General features: G+C 59.6%; 3 protein-coding genes across 17 annotated transcripts in view; 2 read left to right on the top strand and 1 right to left on the bottom strand.

Moving 5' to 3' along the window:
* The first annotated feature begins 717 nt into the window (after positions 1–717).
* Positions 718–5,039, top strand: NDUFS8 (NADH:ubiquinone oxidoreductase core subunit S8). Of its 7 annotated transcripts, none has more exons than XM_049096837.1 (8): positions 762–817; positions 1,201–1,279; positions 1,922–1,979; positions 2,079–2,129; positions 2,698–2,787; positions 2,882–3,054; positions 4,653–4,781; positions 4,872–5,039. In XM_049096837.1, exons 2-8 carry the CDS (start codon positions 1,277–1,279, stop codon positions 5,001–5,003), a joined length of 636 nt encoding a protein of 211 aa, XP_048952794.1. In that variant the 5' UTR covers positions 762–817; positions 1,201–1,276; the 3' UTR covers positions 5,004–5,039. The 7 variants fall into 7 exon arrangements, with proteins under 7 accessions (XP_025301709.1, XP_048952794.1, XP_048952795.1 ...); XM_049096838.1 differs by having other exon boundaries at positions 790–817; positions 1,201–1,236; XM_025445924.3 differs by lacking the exon at positions 1,201–1,279 and having other exon boundaries at positions 718–817.
* Positions 5,040–7,242: 2,203 nt separating this feature from the next.
* TCIRG1 (T cell immune regulator 1, ATPase H+ transporting V0 subunit a3) lies at positions 7,243–17,118 on the top strand. Its single transcript, XM_025446319.3, has 20 exons — positions 7,243–7,342; positions 9,721–9,841; positions 10,197–10,275; positions 11,091–11,311; positions 11,407–11,492; positions 11,786–11,912; positions 11,988–12,070; positions 12,173–12,266; positions 12,350–12,562; positions 13,084–13,228; positions 14,109–14,248; positions 14,328–14,485; positions 14,557–14,647; positions 15,221–15,339; positions 15,440–15,653; positions 15,938–16,063; positions 16,187–16,291; positions 16,372–16,489; positions 16,700–16,877; positions 16,966–17,118. Exons 2-20 carry the CDS (start codon positions 9,725–9,727, stop codon positions 17,042–17,044), a joined length of 2,493 nt encoding a protein of 830 aa, XP_025302104.1. The 5' UTR covers positions 7,243–7,342; positions 9,721–9,724; the 3' UTR covers positions 17,045–17,118.
* Positions 14,977–22,912, bottom strand: part of CHKA (choline kinase alpha) — a 70,521-nt gene continuing 62,585 nt past the window's right edge. For 8 of the 9 annotated variants that reach the window (XM_035701582.1, XM_035701573.1, XM_049096835.1 and 5 more), the window contains one exon: positions 18,660–19,939. In XM_035701582.1, the coding sequence (XP_035557475.1) occupies positions 19,880–19,939 (60 nt within the window). In that variant the 3' untranslated portion in view covers positions 18,660–19,879. Of the gene's footprint in view, positions 17,082–18,659; positions 19,940–22,912 lie in introns of those variants that run through there. The other variant, XM_035701574.1, reaches the window with a different exon arrangement.

Here is a 22,912-nt window from a genome sequence, read left to right as displayed (position 1 = left end):
TCACCACGCCCGGGGCCCTCGGCCACCTCCCTCTCCTCACAGGCCGGACCTCAGTGCACCCACTGATCTTCCCAAAGCTCACGGGTCCGTGCCACCGCTCAGCCCGAGCCCTCAGTGGCTCTCTGTGGCCCCCAGTCAGGACCCACAAGAGTCCTGGGGCGCTCCGCCAGGTCTCTTGCCCGCTGTGTCCCCACCCCGGGCCTGTCGTCCTTCCCAAGAGGACGTCTGCACACACGCTGCGCAGGCCTGCTCTGCCCTTGGCCTGCCCTAGGCCGCCTCGAAGTCAGCTCTAACGCTTGTTAACGCGAAGTTCCTAAGCGAGCCCGTGCCTCAGTTTCCCCATCAGTAAAGCGGGCGTGATCCTCCACACGGGGCTCCTGGGGAAAGCCTTAGCGTCCTGCAAGCCCGGCTCCCGCGGAATCACCGCCGGCAGCAATTCTCAGCGCGGTTCTCACAAACACCCGGCGACACCCCGAGCTCTCCTCGGGCCGGCGCGCCAGACCTGACCCGGAGCCGCTTCCTAAGCCACGTCCCGGACGTCCCGCCTCCGCGGGCTCGGGAGGCTTATTGGCCAATCCAACCCAACATGGCGGCGCCCGGTACAACTTCAGGAGACCGCTCTCCTCTAGCCAATCAAAGAAAAACAGCTTCTGGGTCCCGCCTCTTTCAGCGGCGCCACTGGCCAATCAGACCACAGCGTAAAAGACGAGCGCGGAAAAGGTGAAACCAGCCGGCCCAATGGCAGCGTCTCGAAGTGTAGGCTCCGCCCCTCCGCGGACCGGCCGCTCGGCAAGGGAAGGAGCGGCGGCGCTTCAAGGTGGGTGTCCGGGCTCCGCTCTGGAGAGCCGGGCCTAGGCAGTGGGGCGTCGGGGGCGAGTGCGGTGTTCTCGGTGGCCCCGGCGGCCCTGCGGGTCGCCCCACTGAGGGCCGGCGGCCCGGGTGTCCTTCAGCGTGCAGCGGGCGGACCCGCCAGCCGCCGGCGCCAAGGCGCATGCCCCGCCCGCGTCCGTGGGGTCGGAGGTCATGGGGAAGGTCGGGGAAGGTGTCAGGCTGGCGGGCGCCTGGGCCCGGGGTCAGCGGTCAGGGGCGATGGGCCCACGGGGAGTCCCAGGTCACGGGACGGCCGCTCTGGAGCGTCGGCTAGATGCCAGGCTCTGCGCATGGACAGCCCCCTTGGTTCTCGTGATCCCCGTTTCACAGATGAGAAGACGCGCCGGATGACCTCGGCCGCCCAAGGTCACTCGGCAGGCGGGGAGACCGTCCCAGAAGGCCCTTGATGGTGGGGAAAGGAATGTGATCGCGAGGGTTATTTAAGCCTTTCAAGGGTTTCCAGCGGGGTTGGACTGTGGGCCGTAAAGGGAAGAGTCTGGCCCGGGTTCACGTCCTGGTCATCCCCGCCCCCACCCCCCGCCCCCAGTGTGTGACTTTGGGCAAGTTACCGGACTTGTCCGAGCAAGTCCTCCTCATCCTCCTCATCCGTGCCTGTGGGGTCCTTGTAAGGAGCAAATGACAGTGTGTGTGACCTCTGGCACAGTGCCTGGCACAGGGAGCTTTCAATGCTGGTGGCTGCTGGCAGTGTTTTTTGAAATAGGTCAGATCAGGGAAGGGGAGAGATGAGACAGGAGCACTGGTTGGGGAGAGAGGAGGGATGGATTTTAAAGGTTTCTTAGAAGGGGAGGTAGGTAGAACGTGGGTTTCACGGATACTCCCTGACTCTTAGCCCCGCTGAGCTGGGTCAGGTTTGGAGAGCTGGGAGGTGCCATACGTCGGGGCAGGGAGGCTTTCTCTGCCTGTTAGGAATGGGCAGATAGATAGAGAAGGTGACACAGTGTCATGGAGATCAGGGCTCCCGCAGTGCCAGGGTTCCTGTGGGGACAGATCTGGGACCCACCCATCCCTCTCTTCCTTTTCCTGCCTGCAGATGCGCTGCCTGACTATGCCCACTCTGCTCCGGACCCTGGCCCAGGCTGCACGAGCAGGTAGGACCAAGGGAGCCTTTCCCGGGGTGTGGGGAGCCCAGTCTCCTGGCATGAGGCTGCAGAGACTGTAGCTGCACAGTGTAATCCCTCTCCTTCCAGGGCACCCCACTGGCCGGAGCCTCCACAGCAGCACAGTGGCAGCAACCTACAGTGAGTCCTGGGGCACCTGGAGCCTCAGGCTTCCCTGATCACGAACCTGCCAGAGGCAAGGGTGGAGGCCTACGTTCTAGTTGTGGCTTTGCCAGAGGCTCCCCCTCTCTGAGCCTCTGTTTCAACTCTGTAAAGATGATCAAGACTGAATATAATTCATGGGGATGGGGTCTGTCAGTGAGGGGGTGGGGAGCCCTCCCTGTGGCCACACAGTGTGAGTTCCGAGCTCCCCCATGTGGGACAGGGAGGGAGCTGCCAGGTGTGAGGCTTGGGTGCCTGTCCTCTTCACCAAAACCTTTAGGCTCCAGCCCCTTCCCTCCCGTGTCAAGTCCTGGGCTCGGACTGCTGCCTGGGCACAGGGAGAAGTGGACACAGACTGCCCAGAGCCAGAGCCAGGCTTTGTAGGGCAGTGGCTGAGGCTGGAAGGTTTGGTGAATGAACAAGCCCTTGTGGGGGGAGGGAGCCCAGCTGGAAGGAAGACAAAGCTTTATCTCTCTGAGTTGGATTCCCAGGGGACATGGGCACATGAGAGGCCCTGCCACAGCCCCTCTGCCCACCTCCCCTGCAGAGTTTGTGAACATGCGGGAGCCCTCGATGGACATGAAGTCGGTGACGGACAGGGCAGCTCAGACCCTGCTGTGGACTGAGCTCATCCGAGGTGGGCCCTGGGGGAAGGGGTCGGGCAGGCTGGGGGTGGGCACGGATTGTTAGGGAGGAGCGGCCCCCACCCACCATGCTCATGCTGCCCACAGGCCTGGGCATGACCCTGAGCTACCTGTTCCGGGAGCCTGCCACCATCAACTACCCATTCGAGAAGGGCCCTCTGAGCCCTCGCTTTCGGGGGGAGCATGCTCTGCGCCGCTATCCATCAGGGGAGGAGCGCTGCATCGCCTGTAAGCTCTGTGAAGCTGTCTGCCCTGCCCAGGTGAGCCCCTGACCCCTGCTGACCGCCACCCTGGCCCCTGCCACTTGAGAGGGAGGCTGCAGCCTGCTGCAGAGAGAGGGAAGTGGGGCAGCCTTGGACCCAAACTCTGGTCCCCCATTGGGTGTGTGTCCCAGGAAGGCCCTTTTCCCTCTCTGAGCCTTGTCAAGCCAATTCAGAGGGAGTGAGTCATCAGAGCAAGGCTTGAAGCCCTGAGCAGGCCATATGACACCTGTGTGTCCTGCCCTTGGGGATCTGGTCAGGGATGTGAAACCTAGGCTTGTGAGCCACCGGGTGGCATTGGAGGTCCCCACTTTTACCCTGAATGCAGCAGCAGTTTTGGGATTTCTGCATGTATGCGTGTAACCAGCTGCAGGGACACAGTTGAGGACCTCACTGCCCCTGGTTGCTGCTCCTCTGGGCCCCCAGTATTAGTTCTGTTGGAGGACCCCCACGGACCCCCCTCCCAGAGTTGGGGCCTGTTAGTATAGAGACAGATCCAGTTGCAGCATCTGGATGGCACAGGTGGCGCAATTGGTTGGGTGTCCAACTTGGTTTCAACTCAGGTCGTGGTCTCAGGGTCATGAAATCGAGCCCTGCATCAGCACTCAACACAGTCTGCTTGGATCTCTCCCTGTCTTTGTGCATATGCACACTCGTTCTCAAATAAATCATGAAAAAAGGAAGGAAAAGAAAGATCCAGTTAAGGCTCTTGGGCAGGCCCATGGACATCCCCAGCAGGAGCCCCAGCCGACATTGTGGTCACCCGTCATCCACACAGTGACCGCCCCCTCCCCGTGGCCGCTCCAGGCCATGGGCTGTGGCCTAGATGTCTCTGATCCTGGAGCACACAGAGAAGCCCCCAAACAGCCCTAGCAGTAATGGCCTCCGGGCAGTGAGCACCGTGGAGGGAACAGGTGCTGTTCCAGCTTGTGACTTATTTTTACAGCAACCCTAGGACATAGAGGTTATTACCCCTTTTTATAGATGAGGAAACTGGGGCACAAAGAAGCCTACCAGCCTAAGGTCCCACTGAATGGTGGTATTACACTCCTGGGGACACAGGCGGGCTTTTGGCATACCCCTTTGAACATCCTTCCGGTTGTGGGAGGCTCTGGGCCTTCTTGGTGCTGGCACAGACCGCACCCAAAAACTGAGGGTGAGGGAGCTACCTTCAAGTCTGAGCTTTGCCCCTCACTTGCTGTGTGGCTTTCGGAAGCCCCTCAACATCTCTGAGTCTCTATTTTCTCATCCATGAAAGCGGGATAACTAGACATAAATGGGAAGGTTGTTGAACGTACCACCACCGGCAGTTGAGCAAGTACTGAGACCACCCTGGGGCTACGGGTGCTGCAGTGAACACAGCAGGCTACAGCCTTCCCCTCGGAGGACTTAGCCTCTCAGGCAGGAGATGCCATGAGTTGACAAAAGTATCATCTCGGGCTGTGGGACAGGGACCGTTTTGCAAAGGTGTTGGGAACAACTCATCAGGCTGAGGGTGGGTGGCAGGGTCTGCTCCGCGGCCCCGGGGCGAGCCCCCAGGAAGGGGCAGACATGGGGCAGGAGCCGGCAGTAAGGGGCTCCCGGTGTCCCTCCCCAAGGCCATCACCATCGAGGCCGAGCCGCGGGCCGATGGCAGCCGCCGGACCACCCGCTACGACATCGACATGACGAAGTGCATCTACTGCGGCTTCTGCCAGGAGGCCTGCCCTGTGGACGCCATCGTCGAGGTGAGCGGGCCTGGGGTTGGGGAGGGGCCGGGGCAGGGGCCCAGCAGAGGGGCCTGATGCCACCGCACCCACACCCGCACCCGCCCACAGGGCCCCAACTTCGAGTTCTCCACCGAGACGCATGAGGAGCTGCTGTACAACAAGGAGAAGCTGCTCAGCAACGGGGACAAGTGGGAGGCCGAGATTGCCGCCAACATCCAGGCGGACTACCTGTACCGCTGACGCCCCCGCCGCCCAATAAAGAGCTCTGCCTCCCGCGCCGTCTCTGTGGTCAATCCAGCTGTCTGGGCTGGGACTGTGCGCCTGGCTGCAGTCTGCGGGGTCCTCCCCTGGGCGGGGCCTTCCTGTGGGACTCTGCGGGACCTGTTAGAGCCCCCTTCCCCTCCCACCCCCTGCCACACACACATCTTCCTTGGCATAGCCCCCAAGGCTTAACCTCAGGTCTGCTGTTCCCATAATCCTGGCTGTCCAGAGCGTAGGGCCTGGGCCTGTCCTGTCCTGAGGGCCACACACAGCTACAACCCTAAGGATGTAGGGTCTGCCAAGGTCTCAGGCAGAAGTACATTGAGTGGCAGAAATTCAGGAAGGCCAGGGCATCCTTGGGGGCAGGGAGAAGCCTGCTCTGAGGGAACAGTCACAAGGAGGTGACACAGGCCCTCCTGCTCCTGAGCTGGCCTTGCCTCATCTCCAGCCACATCCCCTTTCCTCCCCAAGTTCCCCAGACCAGGCTGCTAGCTTGGCTTCTGCTGCTCAGAACTTCCTGCTTTGCAATCCCAGCAGTGGTGCGGTTCCCTGTGCGGCCGGGTGCCAGCTCAGTGCGAATGGAGCCTCCAGAACCAGAATGGGCTGAGTGCTGGGCACTGTGGAACGGCTTCAGCATATCCCCAGCTGTAAGCAAAGCAGCTCAGAGAAGTGAAGGGACCTGCTCAGGATCACACAGCATGTGTCTGATGAAAACACTAGCTCAGGTCAGAGATCTGAGCGCTACCCTACCCCCCCCCCCCCTTTCCAGAAGTACTCTTTATGAAACACTAACTTCCCATGATGCTTCATAGAAGAGAGAGGAAGGTGTTCCGTGGACCAGTGGTGGGAAATGCCCCAAGTGCCCTCTTTCCCCTGGGATAGGCACCGCATGTGAGCACAATCAAGGCTCTGAGAAGACTGGTAGCAAAGAACCCTAACCTTTCCCCAGCTCCTTCCCTTTTTTCATGACTTCTGACACCTAGGCCGTCTCCTGATGCTGAAGTGGTCCAGGAACTGCTTGGGCCCCCACAGCATAAGGAACGAAGTGCAGAGGTGAGAAGGGAGTGAAGGCCCTGAAGGGAAGACCAGAACCTGGGTAGTGTCTGTACCAAGCCCCTTGCAGGCCCTGGCAGCTGTGGGAGGCAGGAGCCCTGCAGTAATGAGACAGGCTTGAGAATCCCGTGTCACCTCTGATTTCCCAGCTAGAAGGAGCCAGCTCCATTGTGATGGAGCCTCTATTTGTACACAGATAAATAGAACACGTTTATTAAAAATGGGTCAGCTTATCCAGCTCCTGACTTGATTCTTTCCCTGACTTGTCAGAATCTTTTGTGTGTTTCAGGAGCCCGCCTCTAATGCCATTGTGGTTGTGGGGTTCTGGTTCCCCTGCACCAGGAAGTGTTGACCTGAGGCCTCCACTGGGACTCAGTTTCGTTGTGTTGAGGGCCTCCCCACCTGAAACGGACTTATGATGCCCTAGAAGTGGGTCCCCCCCTTTTCTGAACATGTTAACCTTGGCTGTGACTTTCCACCCCCAACTCTGGGGCTCCATTTGCCCACAGCTCCCTCCCCCTCGGAGGACCTAGCCATGTGGGGTTCAAGGATCACCAGAGGTGGGAGGCCCCTTGTCCCTGGAGGGTATGGGCCTGGCTCGTCCAAAGTGCAGGCAGCTGGACATTCAGGAGCCTCAGGTCAGAGGTGTTGGGACATGACCAACCATGGGGAGCTAACTAGAAGCAAAGTCACTGGAACTCCCCCAGGCGCAGGTGGAGCGACAACTACCCGTGGGTGCCCAGTCCTTGGAGTGCCATTGAGGAAAAAGGCTCAGATACGGGCAGCACCCACCCAAGGGCTCGAGCACTGGGCCTGGAGCCTAGGCCCTATCCTGGGTATAAAAAGGGGAGAGTGCGCCCAGAGATAGGGGGCGCGCTGGGGACCCCAAGCCTCTGTTTTGGGGTCCCATCAGGGGTAGGCCCCAGGAGCCTTCTAGGTGGGGGGGACCGCCCCGGACGCCTCCCCGCACCGGCCTCCCGGCCACGTCGGCAGCGTCTCCGCTCGGGTCCCCCCGCTCCCGGCCGCGCGCCCCCAGCGGCCCCCCAGCCTCCGAAGACGAAGCCCTGCCTCCCTGGCGGCCGCTCGCGGGGCTCCGGGTGCCACCCCTACCACTTCCCCGGCCCGGACGGGACGGGGCGGGGCTTCCGTGGTCCCGCCCCCTGCGGTCCCGCCCGCCGGGGAAAGTGAGTTGCGTGGGCGCCGGGGCGGGGAGCGCAGAGCCGGGAGCGCGGAGCAGCGCGGCGCCGAGTGCGGCTGACCCCAGGGTGAGTGCCCGCGGGGTCTGCGGGCCCCGCGCCCCGTCCGCCGCCCTCTCCTCGTCCCGCCCCGGGAAGCGGGTCCTGGAACCCCCACCCGGCTGGGTCGGTGGATGCGGCTCAGTCCGCCCGCCCACCGGGTGTCGGGCCGTGGCGGGGGCCACGGCGGCGACGGGAAGGAGGAGGAGGAGGGATGAAGGGAAGAGGAAGAGGAGAATGGGGAGTTACCAGCCGCTAACCACTGAGACTAACTCTGCCGGGCCTGATGGCACTCTGGTGGCGCTCAGGGCTTTCTCTGTGGCATCTTCCCGGGAGGGAGGGACCCATTCTACAGATGAGGAAATTGAGGCCCACCCAACTAGAAAGAGGCAGAGCTAGAGGCAAGTGGGGTCACTCCAACTCCAGAGCCTACCAGTCTGGATATTAGGGAGGCTCCAGGCGAGGTCCTCCAGCTCAGCTCTCATCATCGTGGGTCAAGGGCCTGGGGGAGGGATCTAGTGGGTTCCTGAAGTGGGTGGCCTGAGCTTCAGCCCCTTAGGAAGCAGGAGGAGGGGGCATAGAGTGAGGAGGGGGCTGCAGTCTGGACCCTGAAGCCACAGGACTGAGGAACCTTCGTTTGCTGCATTAAAAGGAGTAGGGCGGCCCTGGCTTGGGTAGGGGCCAGGGAGGAGAGGGGCTAAGGGCTGAGCCAGTGGAGTCCTCAGATGTTGGGGAGGGGTCTGACCAGGGCCCTACACACCCTGCCCACGATTCCCCATGAGGGAATCGCCCAGGCCCACGCCCTGTGAGTGAGGGATACTCAGCTGGATATGCCACAGCCTGGGGCTGCTGCACTCCCTGAGCCCCCAGACCAGGTTCCCTGCAGCCCCCCATCTGTCCAACCAGGCTTTCAGGGTGCCCTTGGGCAGAGAACAGCCGTGGGACTAACAGACCTGCAGCTCCAGGGTCTGGCTCCTGCCTGACTTGACCACCTGGTCCCAGACCTCACCTCCTCAAGCGCGCTGACCTGTGGGTAGACCAGGGCTCAGGGGCCTCTTCCCCAGGATTGCTGTTAGGTTTCAGTGAGGTAGTATGGGTGAGGGGATTTCGTGGAGGCTCACTTTATTTCATCCCCCCCCTCAGGTCCTGTCTCTCCTGGGGCAGGGTGGCCAAGTCCCATTTACCTAAAGAGGAAGTGGAGCCCTAGAGGAGGTGAGAGACTCCCCCAAGGACACACAGCCAGTCACAGCTTGGGCGGAGCTCAGGCCTCTGGGGTGGAACCTAGCCCCTCCTACCCCCTTTCCCCGTCCAGGGCCGGGTGCTTCTGCAGCCTCAAGCTGCCTCTCAGCCTTCTCTCCTCCTCCAGGCTGGGGCCAGGGCTGCACTTCCTATTTGGATTGAAGGAAATCAGGCCCAGGGGAGGAAGTGACCAGCCGGGCAGGCCCCTAGCGGCCCAGACAGCGGGTGGGGCACTTTGGCGCCAAATGTTCACCCTGTCAGCTTGGGACCTCACCGTGCCTGTCCCCTTCCCTGACAATTTGAGAGCTAAGGAAACTGAGTCCACAGAGGGGAAGTGGCTGGCCTGGGGCCCGGAGAGCAGTGGCCATGGAGTCCCGGCTCGTGGCTGGGTCATCTGCAGGGCCTTCCCCGGGCGCTAGGCAGGGCCCCACCAGGCTGTCCCGCCTGTGTCAGCTTCCACAGTTTCACTTTCGTGGGTTTCGACACCTGGAAGGCTGTTTCTGTCCTTTTCTGGACAGAGGCCACCAGGCAGTCCAGGCCTCAGGGGAAGGCTCCCCTCCCGGGCCTCTCTGCCCACAGTGAGGGCACCAGGGGACCCGGTGGAGGCTCCCTGCGCTCAGTGCTCACAGACACCCCAGGGAAGGAGGAGGCTCCAGCCCAGCCCTGGCTGCTGTCACAGACAAACGCTCCTTGGTGTGGACGGACGAGGACTCGCAGCCCGCCGAGGGCTGTGGCAGTCAGGAGGCTGGCCGCTGGAAGTGACCCTTGGCCTGGGGCCCCAAGGATGAGTGGGATCTAGGGGTGAGGGCAGGTCACAGAGGGACAGATGGCGCAGAGGTCAAGGGTGAGAAGAGCCAGAGCCACCAGGGCTCGAGGGTGGGTGTCTGGGACAGGGCAGAGCCAGCTGGGAAAGAGCTTGGGGAGGGCTGTGGGCTGGGCCGTGAGGTCGGCCAGGGTGGGCTCCACTCCCAAGTATACCGCGCACTTCCGGTGTGACCTCAGCACCCCTTCAAGGCTTCCCGGGCCTCAGTTTGCCCACCTGTCAGACGGGGTTGGTAGCAGGACCTACCTTCTGTGGCGCATGTGAGCCGAGGTGGACAGAATTCCTACCCGATGGGAAACTGCGAGGCCCACCTCGACTGAACCTTCACCCCCGGCCGGGCCCGCAGGACCATGGGCTCCATGTTCCGGAGTGAGGAGGTGGCACTGGTCCAGCTCTTCCTGCCCACCTCTGCCGCCTACACCTGCATGAGCCAGCTTGGCGAGCTGGGCCTCGTGGAGTTCAGAGACGTGAGTGGGACCGACGGGTTCGGGAGGGGGCCTTCTGCGTCCTCGATGGTATGCCGCCTGCCCACAGGATGCCCTTGGCCGTGCTCGAGTCCTGGCGGCCTCTGCCATAGATACTCCGCTCTCGGAGAGGCCAGCCTGACAGCTGAGGCCACCTTGCCTCTGGGGCCCTGTCACACCCTCCCCAGAGCACGGAAAGCTGCTCTGTCTCCAGCTGGGCATCAGGAGGCTCATGGTGTGTTCAGCACCGTCCTAGGGGGAGGCAGCTATGGCCCGCAGGGAGCCAAGCCTGGGTGCCAGGGTGGGACCGCCCTGGCTCCCTTCTCAGAAATCTGACCCCTCTGTGCGGCACCCACAGCTCAATGCCTCGGTGAGCGCCTTCCAGAGACGCTTTGTGGGGGATGTTCGGCGCTGTGAAGAGCTGGAGAAAACCTTCAGTGAGTTGGCCTCAGCCCACATCCCAGGCAGGCTTCCTGAAGGAGGTGCCAGTCGAGCTTGGCCTGAAAGGAAAAGTCCTGGTCCCCCAGACGGAAGTCAGTGAAGGGAAGTCCAAGCCATGCCCTGCAGAGCCAGGACAGGGCCGCTGGGGTCTGTGGAGTGCTCTTGAGAATGGGGCTCACTTGGAAGAGGCCTCAAATACTGTATGAGGGCCTGGGAATTCCTCCAGTAGATACTGGGAGCTGCTGTGGTTTGTTTCTAAGCAAGGGTGAGGCATGGACTGAGCTTTCTGTGCTACAGATGGACTAGGTGGGCAGAGGCCAGGATCCAGGGCCAGGTGCCCCGAGGAGCAGATTCTCCAACCCAGGGACCCTCACCCTGGACTCTGTGACAGCCCCTCCTAGGAGGAGCCCGTGAGGGGGGGAACAGCACATTCGTTTAATGGTTTGTTAGTTTAACTGATGCCTTTTAGGTCATCAGGCAGGTGGTACGTGGGGCTCCCGGCATGCTCCCGTCCCAGGCCCTCCCATGCTAGGCCCACCCTGCCTGGCACAGCCCTGTGGGACCCAGGCCCACACAGAGGAGAGGCCCACACGAGCTCAGGAGGAGGAGGGTGGACCTTTCGGGGTAGAGATTTGGCCTGGGGTTTTTCTGGGAGTCTGGGACTTAGTGAATCAACTAGCTCGTGGCCAGTTGAGTTTGGGGTGGCATTTGGGACCCCTGCTAGTCATCAGGCAGCCCTTGGCTACCAGTGGCCATTAGCTGGCGCTGGCCCCCAAAGAGCCTCTCCTGACGCCCGTCCCTCTGCACCCAGTGTTCCTGCAGGAGGAGGTGCGGCGGGCTGGGCTGGTGCTGCCTCCACCAGAGGGGAGGCTGCTGGCACCCCCGCCCCGTGACCTGCTTCGCATCCAGGAGGAGACGGATCGCCTGGCACAGGAGCTCCGGGATGTGCGGGGCAACCAGCAGTCCCTGCGGGCCCAGCTCCACCAGCTGCAGCTGCACTCTGCTGTGCTGGGCCAGGGCCACAGCCTCCCGGTCAGCTCCAGCTCTGGGTGGGGGTAGGGGGCTGGGGGAGAGGGTACCAGCCCCCGCTGGGCACGGGGCTCACGGTGGTGCCTCTTGGCTCCCAGCTGGCAGCCACCCATGCTGATGGGCTCTCGGAGAGAAGCCCCCTGCTCCAGCCCCCTGGGGGGCCACACCAGGACCTGAGGGTCAAGTAAGTAAGGGGCACTTCAGGTTCTTTCCTGTCAGCTGGAGGCCCTGACTGACTCCTTGTCCAGTGCTCTCCTCCTCTACCTGCAGATCACCTCCGGCCTCCTCCCTCAGGCCCACAATTTCCCTTGCTCGTGGGGCCTTCTCCTTTCCCGGCCCGGCCTGCCGGGCCCAGCCTCCTGCCTGGGAGCAGGCCTGTGTGCCAGGCTGACCGTCCTGACTGGGGTGGCCTGGCCAGGGGAAGGGTGGGGCTGGGGGATGGCGGGAGCACCCCTGCCCAGTCCAGCCCCTCGGCAGCTTCGTGGCAGGAGCCGTGGAGCCCTCCAAGGCCGCTGCCCTGGAACGCCTGCTCTGGAGGGCCTGCCGCGGCTTCCTCATCGCCAGCTTCAGGGAGACGGAGCAGCAGCTGGAGGACCCGGTGACGGTGAGGGCTGGGGAGCCCGGGCTGGGGGCATCCCGGGCGGGGTGGGACCCTAGGTAAAGAAGCCCATTCCCGCAGGGCGAGCCCGCGACCTGGATGACCTTCCTCATCTCCTACTGGGGTGAGCGGATAGGACAGAAGATCCACAAGATCACTGACTGGTGAGCCCCACGGGGGGCCGACCCTGCACCACCCTTGTGCCCAGGCCCCTGGCCGCCGGCAGAACCCCCGGGCGCCCCCTCACGCCGCCCCCTCCCTGCCAGCTTCCACTGCCACGTCTTCCCGTTCGTGGAGCAGGAGGAGGGCCGCCTCACAACCCTGCAGCAGCTGCGACAGCAGAGCCAGGAGCTGCAGGAGGTGGGCACCCTGGGGCTCGGGCGGGCTGGACGTCCCGCTGCCCCCTCCCCCCCCACTTTCCTCACCACCTGCTCTGGCCGCAGGTCCTGGGGGAGACTGAGCGCTTCCTGACCCAGGTGCTGGGCCGGGTGCAGCGGCTGCTGCCACCCTGGCAAGTGCAGATCCGCAAGATGAAGGCCGTGTACCTGGCTCTCAACCAGTGCAGCGTGAGTGCCACGCACAAGTGCCTCATCGCTGAGGGCTGGTGCGCCACGCGCGACCTGCCCACGCTACAGCAGGTGCTGCAGGACAGCTCGGTGAGTGGGGCGAGGGGGGCTCCCGCCCTCCCCTTCCACCCAGTGGGTGCCGGCTCTCCCTGAGGGTCCAGGCCCAGCAAGCCTTCCCCCTCCTGGCATCCCAAAAGCACCCTGGAGGCTGGCCCGATGGGCACTGGCTCCGAGATCTTGGGCCACTGCAGGGAGCCTCAGGCTACTCATGTATGAAATGGGTGTAATGAGCCTGCAGGGGCCATTGTAGTGTGAACACACCATAGGCTGCTGGGACCCAGTAGGTGCTCACATGTGGCAGTGGGGCACCCTCTCCTGGGCCACACTTCTCTTTCCCAAGCACTTTCTGGTCCAGCTGATCTCGGACTCTCCCTAAATCACCATGGGTGGGGGGGCAGGAGGTCCTATTTCAGAGAGGGGAGGGGCTACTCCAGATCTCTGGGCACCTGCCCAGTGAGCCCCACCTCTCCCACTGGGTTTGGCTGGGGGTGTCAGAGGGTCCCTGAAGGCCCCCCCATCAGCCTCATCTTTTTGTCCATTGGGTGCTGCAGAGTGAGGCAGGCGTGAGCGCTGTGGTTCACCGCATCCCCTGCCGGGACATGCCCCCGACGCTTATCCGCACCAACCGCTTTACTGCCAGCTTCCAGGGCATCGTGGACGCCTACGGTGTGGGCCGCTATCAGGAGGTCAATCCTGGTGAGATCTGTGGAGCCCCCAGCCCGGGAGGGTGGCATCTCCATACCTGGCTTGTCCTGCCCTCGTGAGCCCACTCCCGTCACGCTGGAGGGCAGGGGAAGCAACGTGGAGGATTTGCATTTACTTCCAGCAACACCCCCCACAACCAGCAGTTAGGCTTACAAGGGATCCAGCATGAGGCTGTGTGCAAAGAACAGGCTTTGCAGTAGGAATGGCTTGGGTTTGAGGCCTGACTCTTTACCTTGATTCATTTCTTCATTTCTGAGCCTCGGTTTCCACATCTATAAAACGGGAATCATAGTTTGGGCCTCAGAGCAGTGCTGGGAGGGTTGAGAGATTGCACATCCGATGTCCACGGGACCAAAGTCAGCCTGCTGAGGCTCCTCATTAGGCCTCACTGTGTAAGAAGTTTGAATCGGGTGCCGTCGGGTTCTCCCAGAAGCAGAGCCTGAGTTGGGGACTCTGGCGCAAGTGGCCAATTAAGAGAGGTGCTCCTGGGAGAAACCAACCAGGGCTGATGGCAGGGGATGAGGCAGTAGGCAGGGAGGGGTGGGGAGCTGGGAGCAGGCCAGGGGCTGCCAAGTACTGGCCCTGGGTGAACTCGTTGACAATAGCTCTACCGAGTCCTAGTACTGCTATCTCCCAATTTACAGATGGGGAAACAGAAGTTCAGAGAGGTTGTGTCACTAGCCCGTGGTCACACAGCCAGGAGGGGGCAGGCTCTGGAATGCAGACACACAGTCTGGCCTCCCTGCCTCGCCAACACCCCCTCCGAGTCTCCCGGGGTCCCAGAGCCTGGGCTCGGGGCCTCTGGGGCAGCTTGTGCAGATGCGCACGTTCACCCGGGGGTCCTGGCTGACCGCCTGCCCTCTGTGTGCAGCGCCCTATACCATCATCACCTTCCCCTTCCTCTTTGCCGTGATGTTTGGCGACGTGGGCCACGGGCTGCTCATGTTCCTCTTTGCCCTGGCCATGGTGCTCGCGGAGAACCAGCCGGCCGTGAAGACGGCGCAGAATGAGGTAAGGGCGGGTGAGGGGTCTGGGTGCGGCGGGGGCCCGGGCCACCCCTCACAGCCCCCTCCCCGCCCGCCGCCCCCAGATCTGGCAGACTTTCTTCAGCGGCCGCTACCTGCTGCTGCTCATGGGCCTGTTCTCCATCTACACCGGCTTCATCTACAACGAGTGCTTCAGCCGCGCCACGACCATCTTCTCCTCGGGCTGGAGCGTGGCAGCCATGGCCACCCAGTCGGACTGGAGGTGAGGCCCGGCCGCAGCCCCGTGGCCCCCCTGGCCCCGCAGCCCCTGACCACCTGCCCCTGTTGCCACAGTGACACGTTCTTGGCGGAGCACCCACTTCTCACCCTGGACCCCAATGTCACCGGTGTCTTCCTGGGACCCTACCCCTTCGGCATTGACCCCGTGAGTCCTGGCCGCTTGCCACGCGGGTGCAGGCGGCGGGAGGGCCGGGTGGGTGCCAGCACTAACCCTGACCCGACCTTGACCTGGCCATGACACCTCCCGCGCGCCCCTCCCGAGGGCCTGGCCTGGCACTGGGGGCAAGAGGTGCGGGGCTCCAGGAGGACGAGGGGCCCGCCCTGTGGGGCCCACACAGCAGCCACCTCAGGGAAGAGAGAAGCATGTGGGAGCAAGGCCAGAGCTGGCTTGCTCGCAGCCTGCTGCCCAGGCGCCATTCCGTACTCTCCGTGTGACAGGATATTGCATGTAGTTCTCATGACAGTCCCCGGATGTGAGCATTAGCGTTGCTCTTGTCTCACAGACAAGGACACAGAGATACAGGAGAGACCAGGCATGTGACGTTGCCTGGCTGGGAAGAGCTGGGGTCTGGACCCCAGTTGCCCAGCCTGTCTGTCCAGTCCATTGTTCCCTTCTGCTGCCCTGCAGTGGGCAGGTGGGTGGCAGATGCCAATGAGGCCCCACAGGGACAGGCAGGCAGGCTGCCCAGGGTGATACCCCTCCCTCTTGCCACCCCAGGTCTGGAGCCTGGCTGTCAACCACCTCAGCTTCCTCAACTCCTTCAAGATGAAGATGTCCGTCATCCTTGGGGTCACCCACATGACCTTTGGGGTGGTCCTGGGAGTCTTCAACCACATGTGAGGGCCTGAGTTCTGGTGGGGGCAGGGGGCACTGGGGCAGGCAGGGCCAGGGTGGCCCGGTGGGTGACCAAGTACCTCCGGCCTTCTGCCACCACAGACACTTTGGCCAGTGGCACCGGCTGCTCCTAGAGACCCTACCGGAGCTGGTCTTCCTGCTGGGGCTGTTCGGCTACCTTGTCTTCCTGGTCATCTACAAGTGGCTGTGCATCTCAGCTGCCAGCGCTGCCTCAGCCCCCAGCATCCTCATCCACTTCATCAACATGTTCCTCTTCTCCCGCAGCCCCACCAACAGGCTGCTCTTCCCTGGGCAGGTACTGCCCCGCCAGACCCCTTCAGGGGGCCTCGTGATCACTGGGCCACTCTGAGCTGCAGGGTCCTCCTCTGAGAAAAGGGGATGCAGGCCTGAGGCTGTGAGCCAGGGAGGTCAAGGGACCGTGTGAAACTCCCCTAGGGAATCTCCCCCCAGGATTCCTTATAGCACAATGTCCCTGCTCTGAGGGGCCCTGGGGGAGGAGTGGGCGGCAGGCTCCCTGGGCTCCCAAGAGTCATGAGGCTCGAAGAGGGCACCCTGACTCAAGCTCCCCCCGCCCCGCAGGAGGTGGTGCAGTCTGTGCTGGTGGTCCTGGCCCTGGCCATGGTGCCCGTCCTGCTGCTTGGCACACCCTTGTTCCTGCACTGGCAGCACCGCCGCCGTTCGCGGAGGCCCACTGGCCGGCAACCGGTAGAAGCTGGAGGGAGGGGGCATGTGGCATGAGGGCTGCCGGGAGGCTTGACCCCAGCCTCGCTGCCTCGCGGTCTCCTGGGTGGTGGAGGCCTGCTGATGTCACCTGCCCTCCACCCCCAGGATGAGGACAAGTCCAGGATTCTAGACTCCTCCGACACATCTGTGGCTGGCTGGGGCTCTGATGAAGAGAAAGCAGGGTGCCCAGGGAACTCAGAGGAGGCCGAGGTGGGTGTGGTCTTCCAGAGTATGTGTGGGGGATGGCGGCTGCCAGACTGACTTGCCCCTCACTGCCTCCCATCCCCCAGTTTGTCCTGTCCGAGGTGCTCATGCACCAGGCCATCCACACCATTGAGTTCTGCCTGGGATGCATCTCCAACACGGCCTCTTACCTGCGCCTCTGGGCTCTGAGCCTGGCCCATGCTCGTGAGTGACCTGGCCACAGGGGGTTGGCTGGCCGCGGGGGCAGCTGCTGGCTGGGGGGCCTGGGCGGGTCACTTCTCCAGGCTTCAGAATCCCCTGTAGCCTGAGGATGTGGGGAGGTCCTCCACCAGGAAGGGGGCGCTTCCGGCTGCCACAGGGGCTGGGTGGGCACCCCTCGGCCCTGGCCTCCACTGCTGCCTCCCCGACCCCCAGAGCTGTCAGAGGTCCTGTGGGCCATGGTCATGCGTAGCGGCCTGCGCATGGGCCGTGAATGGGGAGTGGCGCCTGTGGTGCTGGTTCCTGTCTTTGCTGCCTTCGCCGTGTTGACCGTGGCCATCCTGCTGGTGATGGAGGGGCTCTCAGCCTTCCTGCACGCACTGCGGCTACACTGGTGAGCAGCCTGCCTGGCTGGCCCCGGGAAGCACAAGGGGGCAGGAGCGGGGGCCTCCCCTCACGAGCTCTTCCCTTCTCACCCCCAGGGTGGAGTTCCAGAACAAGTTCTACTCAGGCAGTGGCTACAAGCTAAGCCCCTTCACCTTCACTGCAGAGGAAGAGTAGTGCCCATCTGTGGCCACGCTCAGGTCTCTGCCTTTACCTACAGAGACAAGAAATAAAGATGGCTTTAGAACTGTCCTGGTCCCATCTGCAATGCCACGGGCTGGGGAGGCTGGGTGTGGTGGGGCCTAGGCTCTGGGCATGGCTGGTCCCACCCCAGGGCTCCTGATATCATGGACTCCGTGCCTGGCTATATATTATGCCCATCGTCCTCATGCTCACCTATGCAGCTGGGCTTGGTGTCAGGTGTAATGGAGTGGGAAGCCCTGGTCTAGGACCTGGGGTCTTGAGAATTTGGGGAGAGGCCTCATGAGCACATCTGCAGCAATTCCAGAGTCTTGGCGTGAAAAGGGGCAGAACTAGGACCAAGGAAGTTTCCAGCACATTCTAGCTCAATATGAGTGTCTGCCAGGCTGAGCCAGGGATGTGAGTGAGCTCCCGATATCCTTGGGGATGTGCAAGTGGCTGTTAGGAGACTGGGATACTCGGCATGAAGGGTGGTGCCTGGCATGATGGGCCAATGTTTCCATGCCCTGGTGCTAGCCCCACCTCAGGCACTCAAGATGTCTGAGGCAGGGAGCAGCCTGGGACACCAGAGCCTGACCCAGCAGTGAGGACGGGGACACTCACACACACGGCCACCATTCTAGAGAAGGGCAGAGGCTGTCCAGGCAGCCCAGGAGCCACCCAGGGCCCCAATGGTCAGGAAAAGGATTGAGCTGGATTCCAGGCCCTGCTGCCCCTTCAGTGGAACCTATTGTTTGTCTCTCCCACCCCTCCTTGGTGACCAGTCCTACCCCCTTCCCCCCACGCTGAGGTCATCCTTCGGCTGGTGGGGTGGAGAGGGGCATTTTGCATGTCTTTCTGGCCTGGGTCCCACCACTGGCTGGGAGGTGGTGCCAATGCTTCTCAGAGGCCTTCCTTTCTCCAGCTGAGGAGCTGCAAAATGGCTCTTCCGGCAGGAGGCCCCAGGAACAAAGGCTGCTTTGAGGCCAAAGATGCCCTGGGCATGGCAAGCCGGGTGGCCTGGCTCCATGACTGTGGCTCTCATCTGGCCAGCTGTGGGAGGAGCCCGACTGCCCTGCTCAGGGCCTCCAGATGCCAGGGGGCTGGGGGTGGGCAGGGAAGAGCGGGGGGAGCGGGTGAGTCCTTACATAGGAGTACAGTATCATTTACTGCTAGTTTTATCGTTTGGACACCAAAACACATTCACCCGGTTAAAATTTAAAATGTCGGGCAGCCCCGGTGGCACAGAGGTTTAGTGCTGCCTACAGCCCAGGGTGTGATCCTGGGGACCCGGAATCGAGTCCCACGTCAGGCTCCCTGAGTGGAGCCTGCTTCTCCCTCTGCTGTGTCTGCCTATCTCTCTCTCTGTGTCTCTCATGAATAAATAAAATCTTAAAAAAAAAGAAAAGAAAATTAAAATGTCTACAAGGGCAAATAGTGGAAAATCTTCCTCCTGCCTGAGCAAGCCAGCAGTTCAGTCTCCTCCAGGATGTCCCCCTGCTCCTAGTTTCTTCTAGATCCTTATGGTCGTGGGGCAGAGAAGACCGGCCGGGAGCCCTCCATAGGCACAACAGGCGACAGGAGATTTAGGACACACCCAAGGGTGACAGGATGAGTTTTATACGCTTTTATTGTTTGTATAGTACAATCTCTGGTAGCAGAAATGTATGCACAAAAAAACATTCAAATAAGAGTTCAGAGTAAAAAAAAATTTATCCCAAAGGACATTTAACATATATGGGTTTCACAGCTATAGTGTATCTGCGCCCCCACATTCCACAGACTGCTCTTTCCCACCAGGAGGACCTCATCAGGGATATCGGGAACAGGGAGGGCAGGGGAGCTGGCCCAGAGCCATGGTCAGGCCTCCTCCCTCTCCCCTGGCACACTGAGGCCCCCGCAGCAGGGCAGCAGGAGGCTTCAGCCCAGGCACAGAACCCACAACCCCTCTGAGCAGAGGTGGAGGAGAAAAGGCTGCGGAGAGCAGGATAAAGCTCTCCATGGGGAAGGGAGGCAGGAGGCCCCTGTGCATCCAAAGGTCCCCAAGCTGCCCCTTGGCTGGCAGGTGGCCCCCTATGGGCTCCCTGCCTGCCCCTGAGGCTGGAGTTAGTAAAGCACATTCAGTTAAAGAGGAGGGCAGGGCCAAGTTGCATCCGGTCAGGGTGAGATGCGTTTGCATAACAGTATATGTACAACAGGTAGCAAGGAGCTACATTCGTTGGTTCATCCTTGTCCAGAGACAACAGCTCACCCCCGTCACAGGCAGTCTGCTGTCCGGAGCATCAGCCACGTGGACCAGAGGGTGAGGGAGCAGCTTCCAGAGACTTGCGCTCAATCCACAGGGCTATGTCACAGTCTGTCCCTGCTCGCTCACTGCGCTCGGGAGCCAGCAGCGTCTACACAGTCACCAACAGAGAGCATGGTCACAGTGTTCCCCAGCATGTGAACTCAAATCCTTGAAAAATCAACGTTAACCAAAAAGAAGACCCACAGAAACACTGTTTACTCTCGCTGTCTGCCATACCTGACTACAAACTTCAGGCCCCAAATAGGAGATGCCTTCTCTAGATTAAAAGGATTCTGAGATATTGCACTATTGCGCTATTGAACTATGTTTCTGCTTCCCGATCTCATTGCAGACCTAGTGAAATCGTAAACAAGATAGGATATAAATGTTACTCAATTTTAATACAGTCTTTCGTATCATACACATCTGTGTCGGCAGCGAGACATCCAAGCCTTGCTGTAGGGACAGCAGTTGGAGCGCGGAGGGGCCCGCTTGCTGGCCACCCCCACGCAGTCCAGGGATGAAGTGGATGGCGCCTCCCACGCTCACACCCCGAGCTTCCGCTTCTGGTCGAAATAGGCATCGAACCTTGCTTGGGCGTAGTCCTAGGAGACATAAGGAAGAACAGCCTCACCAAAGACTCCCACCCAGGCTGCCCATGTCCCGCATGGGCCTGCGCCTGGGCCACTACCACCGCACCGGACAGAGCAGCTCCAGCCGCTGCAGGGTGTCCAGAACCCCAGACACCCAGCTCAGGCACCTGGGCCGTCGTGGCATGGCCACCCAGGTGGGCCTTCTGTCTCTGTATCTGGCACTGCCACGGTTCACGCTCGTTTACCCTGAATGCTGCAGGCACTGACTGAAACACAGGCTCCTCTCTCAAAGCAGAAGATCAAGTAGAGAACAGAGGTGTGAGGAAGAAGGTACCACCAATTTTCTGGGATCACCTGCAGCAATACTACTACTAAGACATGAGAGGGACGTTGGAGATTCTGGTCTTGAGTTCTGCCTACACGAAAACCGTCAAGCCGTGTGTCTCTGGGTCTGCTCCCCGACCCGCCCCTCAGGGTGGAAAGCACAATCTCTGAAGCGCCTGCTTCAAATTGAAAAGTCTGTGATGCCAACTGCCAGGAAGATTACAGCATCAGTTTCAAACTCGACATTGGGATGTAACTTATGTACCACCGCTTTGAACTTCAAAAATGAATGACTTCAGAGTTGGACATTTTCACAAATGTGTCCATCCAGTTTAGCACCAGCACCACAATCCTGCTAAGGAACATTCCAGCACACTCACATTTCCACGGGCCTGGCTCCAACGCCTGGCCACAGGCAGCCTCTGAATTCTATCTCAATCACCGTGGATTTTGCTATTAGAAAACTTTTCCATACATCAAGTCATCCAGTGTGTACCCTTTTGTGTCTGGCTTGTTTCACTCAGCATAGTAACATTTCTGGGATTCATCCAGGCTGTTGTGAGCATCTGTGGTTCATTCCTGTTACTGTGGAGTACTTGTCGATTGTATGATCTAACACACTACAAATATCCATTCATCTGACTGGCATGCGGGTTTGGGCAATTAAACAGAAAGCTGCTATGAGCAGGAGTGCCAGTCTTGGTGTGGAAACATGCCTTCATATCTTTTGGATCAATCCCACAGTAGGAGGTTGCCAGGCCGGACACTAGGTGTACCTCAGACCCTCTACCTTCCCCCTTAGCCATGTATGCGGGTTCCAGCTGTTCCACATTCTTGCTGACATTTGGTAGTGTTGGTGTCTTAAACGTTTTAGCTGCCATCATAGTATGCAGGGCATCTTGCTGGAGATTCAATCTACACTTCTTTTATGACTAATTACATTAAGCAGACAAAACAGATGTCTACTAACCATTTGCTTCTCTCTCGTGAAATGTCCAAATCTTCTGCCTATTTACAAAGTAGTTTGATTTCTTGCTAAATTGTGAGCTCTTTATATATTCTAAATACAAGTCCTTCTAGAGGGAGAGATCTGCCACATTTGCTCCAAGGCTGTGCTTGCCTATTTGTTTTCTTAATAATGTCATTCTAAGATCACAAGTTTTTAACTGATTAAGCCAAACTTACTGTATCTTTTTTCTTTTATGGTCAGTGCTTTACATAACCTAAGAAATCTCTGCCATGGTCACAAAGCTTTTCTCCTTTGTTTTCCAGATGCTTTTACACCTAGGCCTGTTATCCAAGTTAATGCTTGTGTATGGTGGGAAACCAAGTTCATAATTTTTCCCGTATGGCTGCTTAGTTCTTCCCGCATCAGTTTTGAAAATCTAACCCCTTCTCCAATGAATGACGTGACCCTTGAGTATCAGTCGGCTGTATGTATGAGTGTCTCTGGGCACCAGGCTCTACTCTATTTGACAGATGTCCATCTTTACACCAATATCGCAGTCTTGATACATCTTAAAATCCGGCAGAATGAGTCCTCCAACTTTGTTAAGTTTTAGTTTCACATAAATTTTAGAACTTACCAGTTTCTGCCAAAACGCCTGGGGCTGGGTGGGGGCTGGTATTTGACTGGGATCACAGAGACTCTGGGTATCAGCTTGGGGAGAACAGACTCTTAATATGGAGTCTCCTGAAGCCATAAATGGGGTCTCGCAGTCCATTTATTTAGGTTTTTAGCCATGTTTTACAGTTTCCAGTGTGAAGACCATGCACATATTTCAAAAATCTCATCCCTAAGTATTTCATGTTTTATACCATTGTAAATACAATGAAACTTCACTTCCACAGCTTAAACAGCATTTCTGTTGATTCTTTCATATTTTCTCATGTACTTGATCATGTCGACTATAACACAGAAGTTTTTCTTCTTTGTTTCCAGTACTTTTGCAGTTCCTCTCTTTTCCTGGCCTCACTATGCTGCCCAGGTGCTCTGGTCCCCTGGGGGGTGGCAGTGGGATGTGAGAGCAGCACACCTGCCTTGCTTGCTGTCTGGGGCTCTCAGGTGTGCAGGAATGCTCCAGCTCTCACTGGTAATTATGACGCTAGCTGTATGTTTCATATGTGCCCTTCCCCTGGTAGAGAAAGGACCCTACTATTTCTACTTTGCTGAGGCTTGTTTCTGTTTTAAATTATGATCATGAATGGGTATTGGATTTTGTCAAATGCTTTGCCTGCATTCACTCAGAAGATAATATGGTTTTCCTCTCTCATTCTGTTAATATGCTGAATTATACTAACTGGTTTTTAAAATGTTAAATTAACCTGGCATTCCAGAGATAAGTGCCACTTGGTCCTATCTATGTTGGATTTAATTTCTGCTAATATATTTTTTAAAGATTTTATTTATTTATTCATGAGAGACAGAGAGAGAGAGAGAGAGAGAGAGAGAGAGAGAGAAAGGCAAGAGGCACAGGCAGAGGGAGAAGCAGGCTCCATGCATGGAGCCCGAAGTGGGATCGATCCTGGGTCTCCAGGATCACACCCTGGGCTGAAGGTGGCACTAACCGCTGAGCCACCTGCGCTGCCCTAATTTCTGCTAATATTTTGATAATGATTTTTCTGTCCTGCTCATGAAGGGCACTGATCTGCAGTTTTCTT

This window comes from Canis lupus, chromosome 18 (assembly GCF_003254725.2).
Source record: "Canis lupus dingo isolate Sandy chromosome 18, ASM325472v2, whole genome shotgun sequence".
Taxonomy (NCBI): domain Eukaryota; kingdom Metazoa; phylum Chordata; class Mammalia; order Carnivora; family Canidae; genus Canis; species Canis lupus.
Note: the sequence above shows the minus strand (reverse complement) of the source record. Positions and strands in the feature narration are given on the sequence as shown.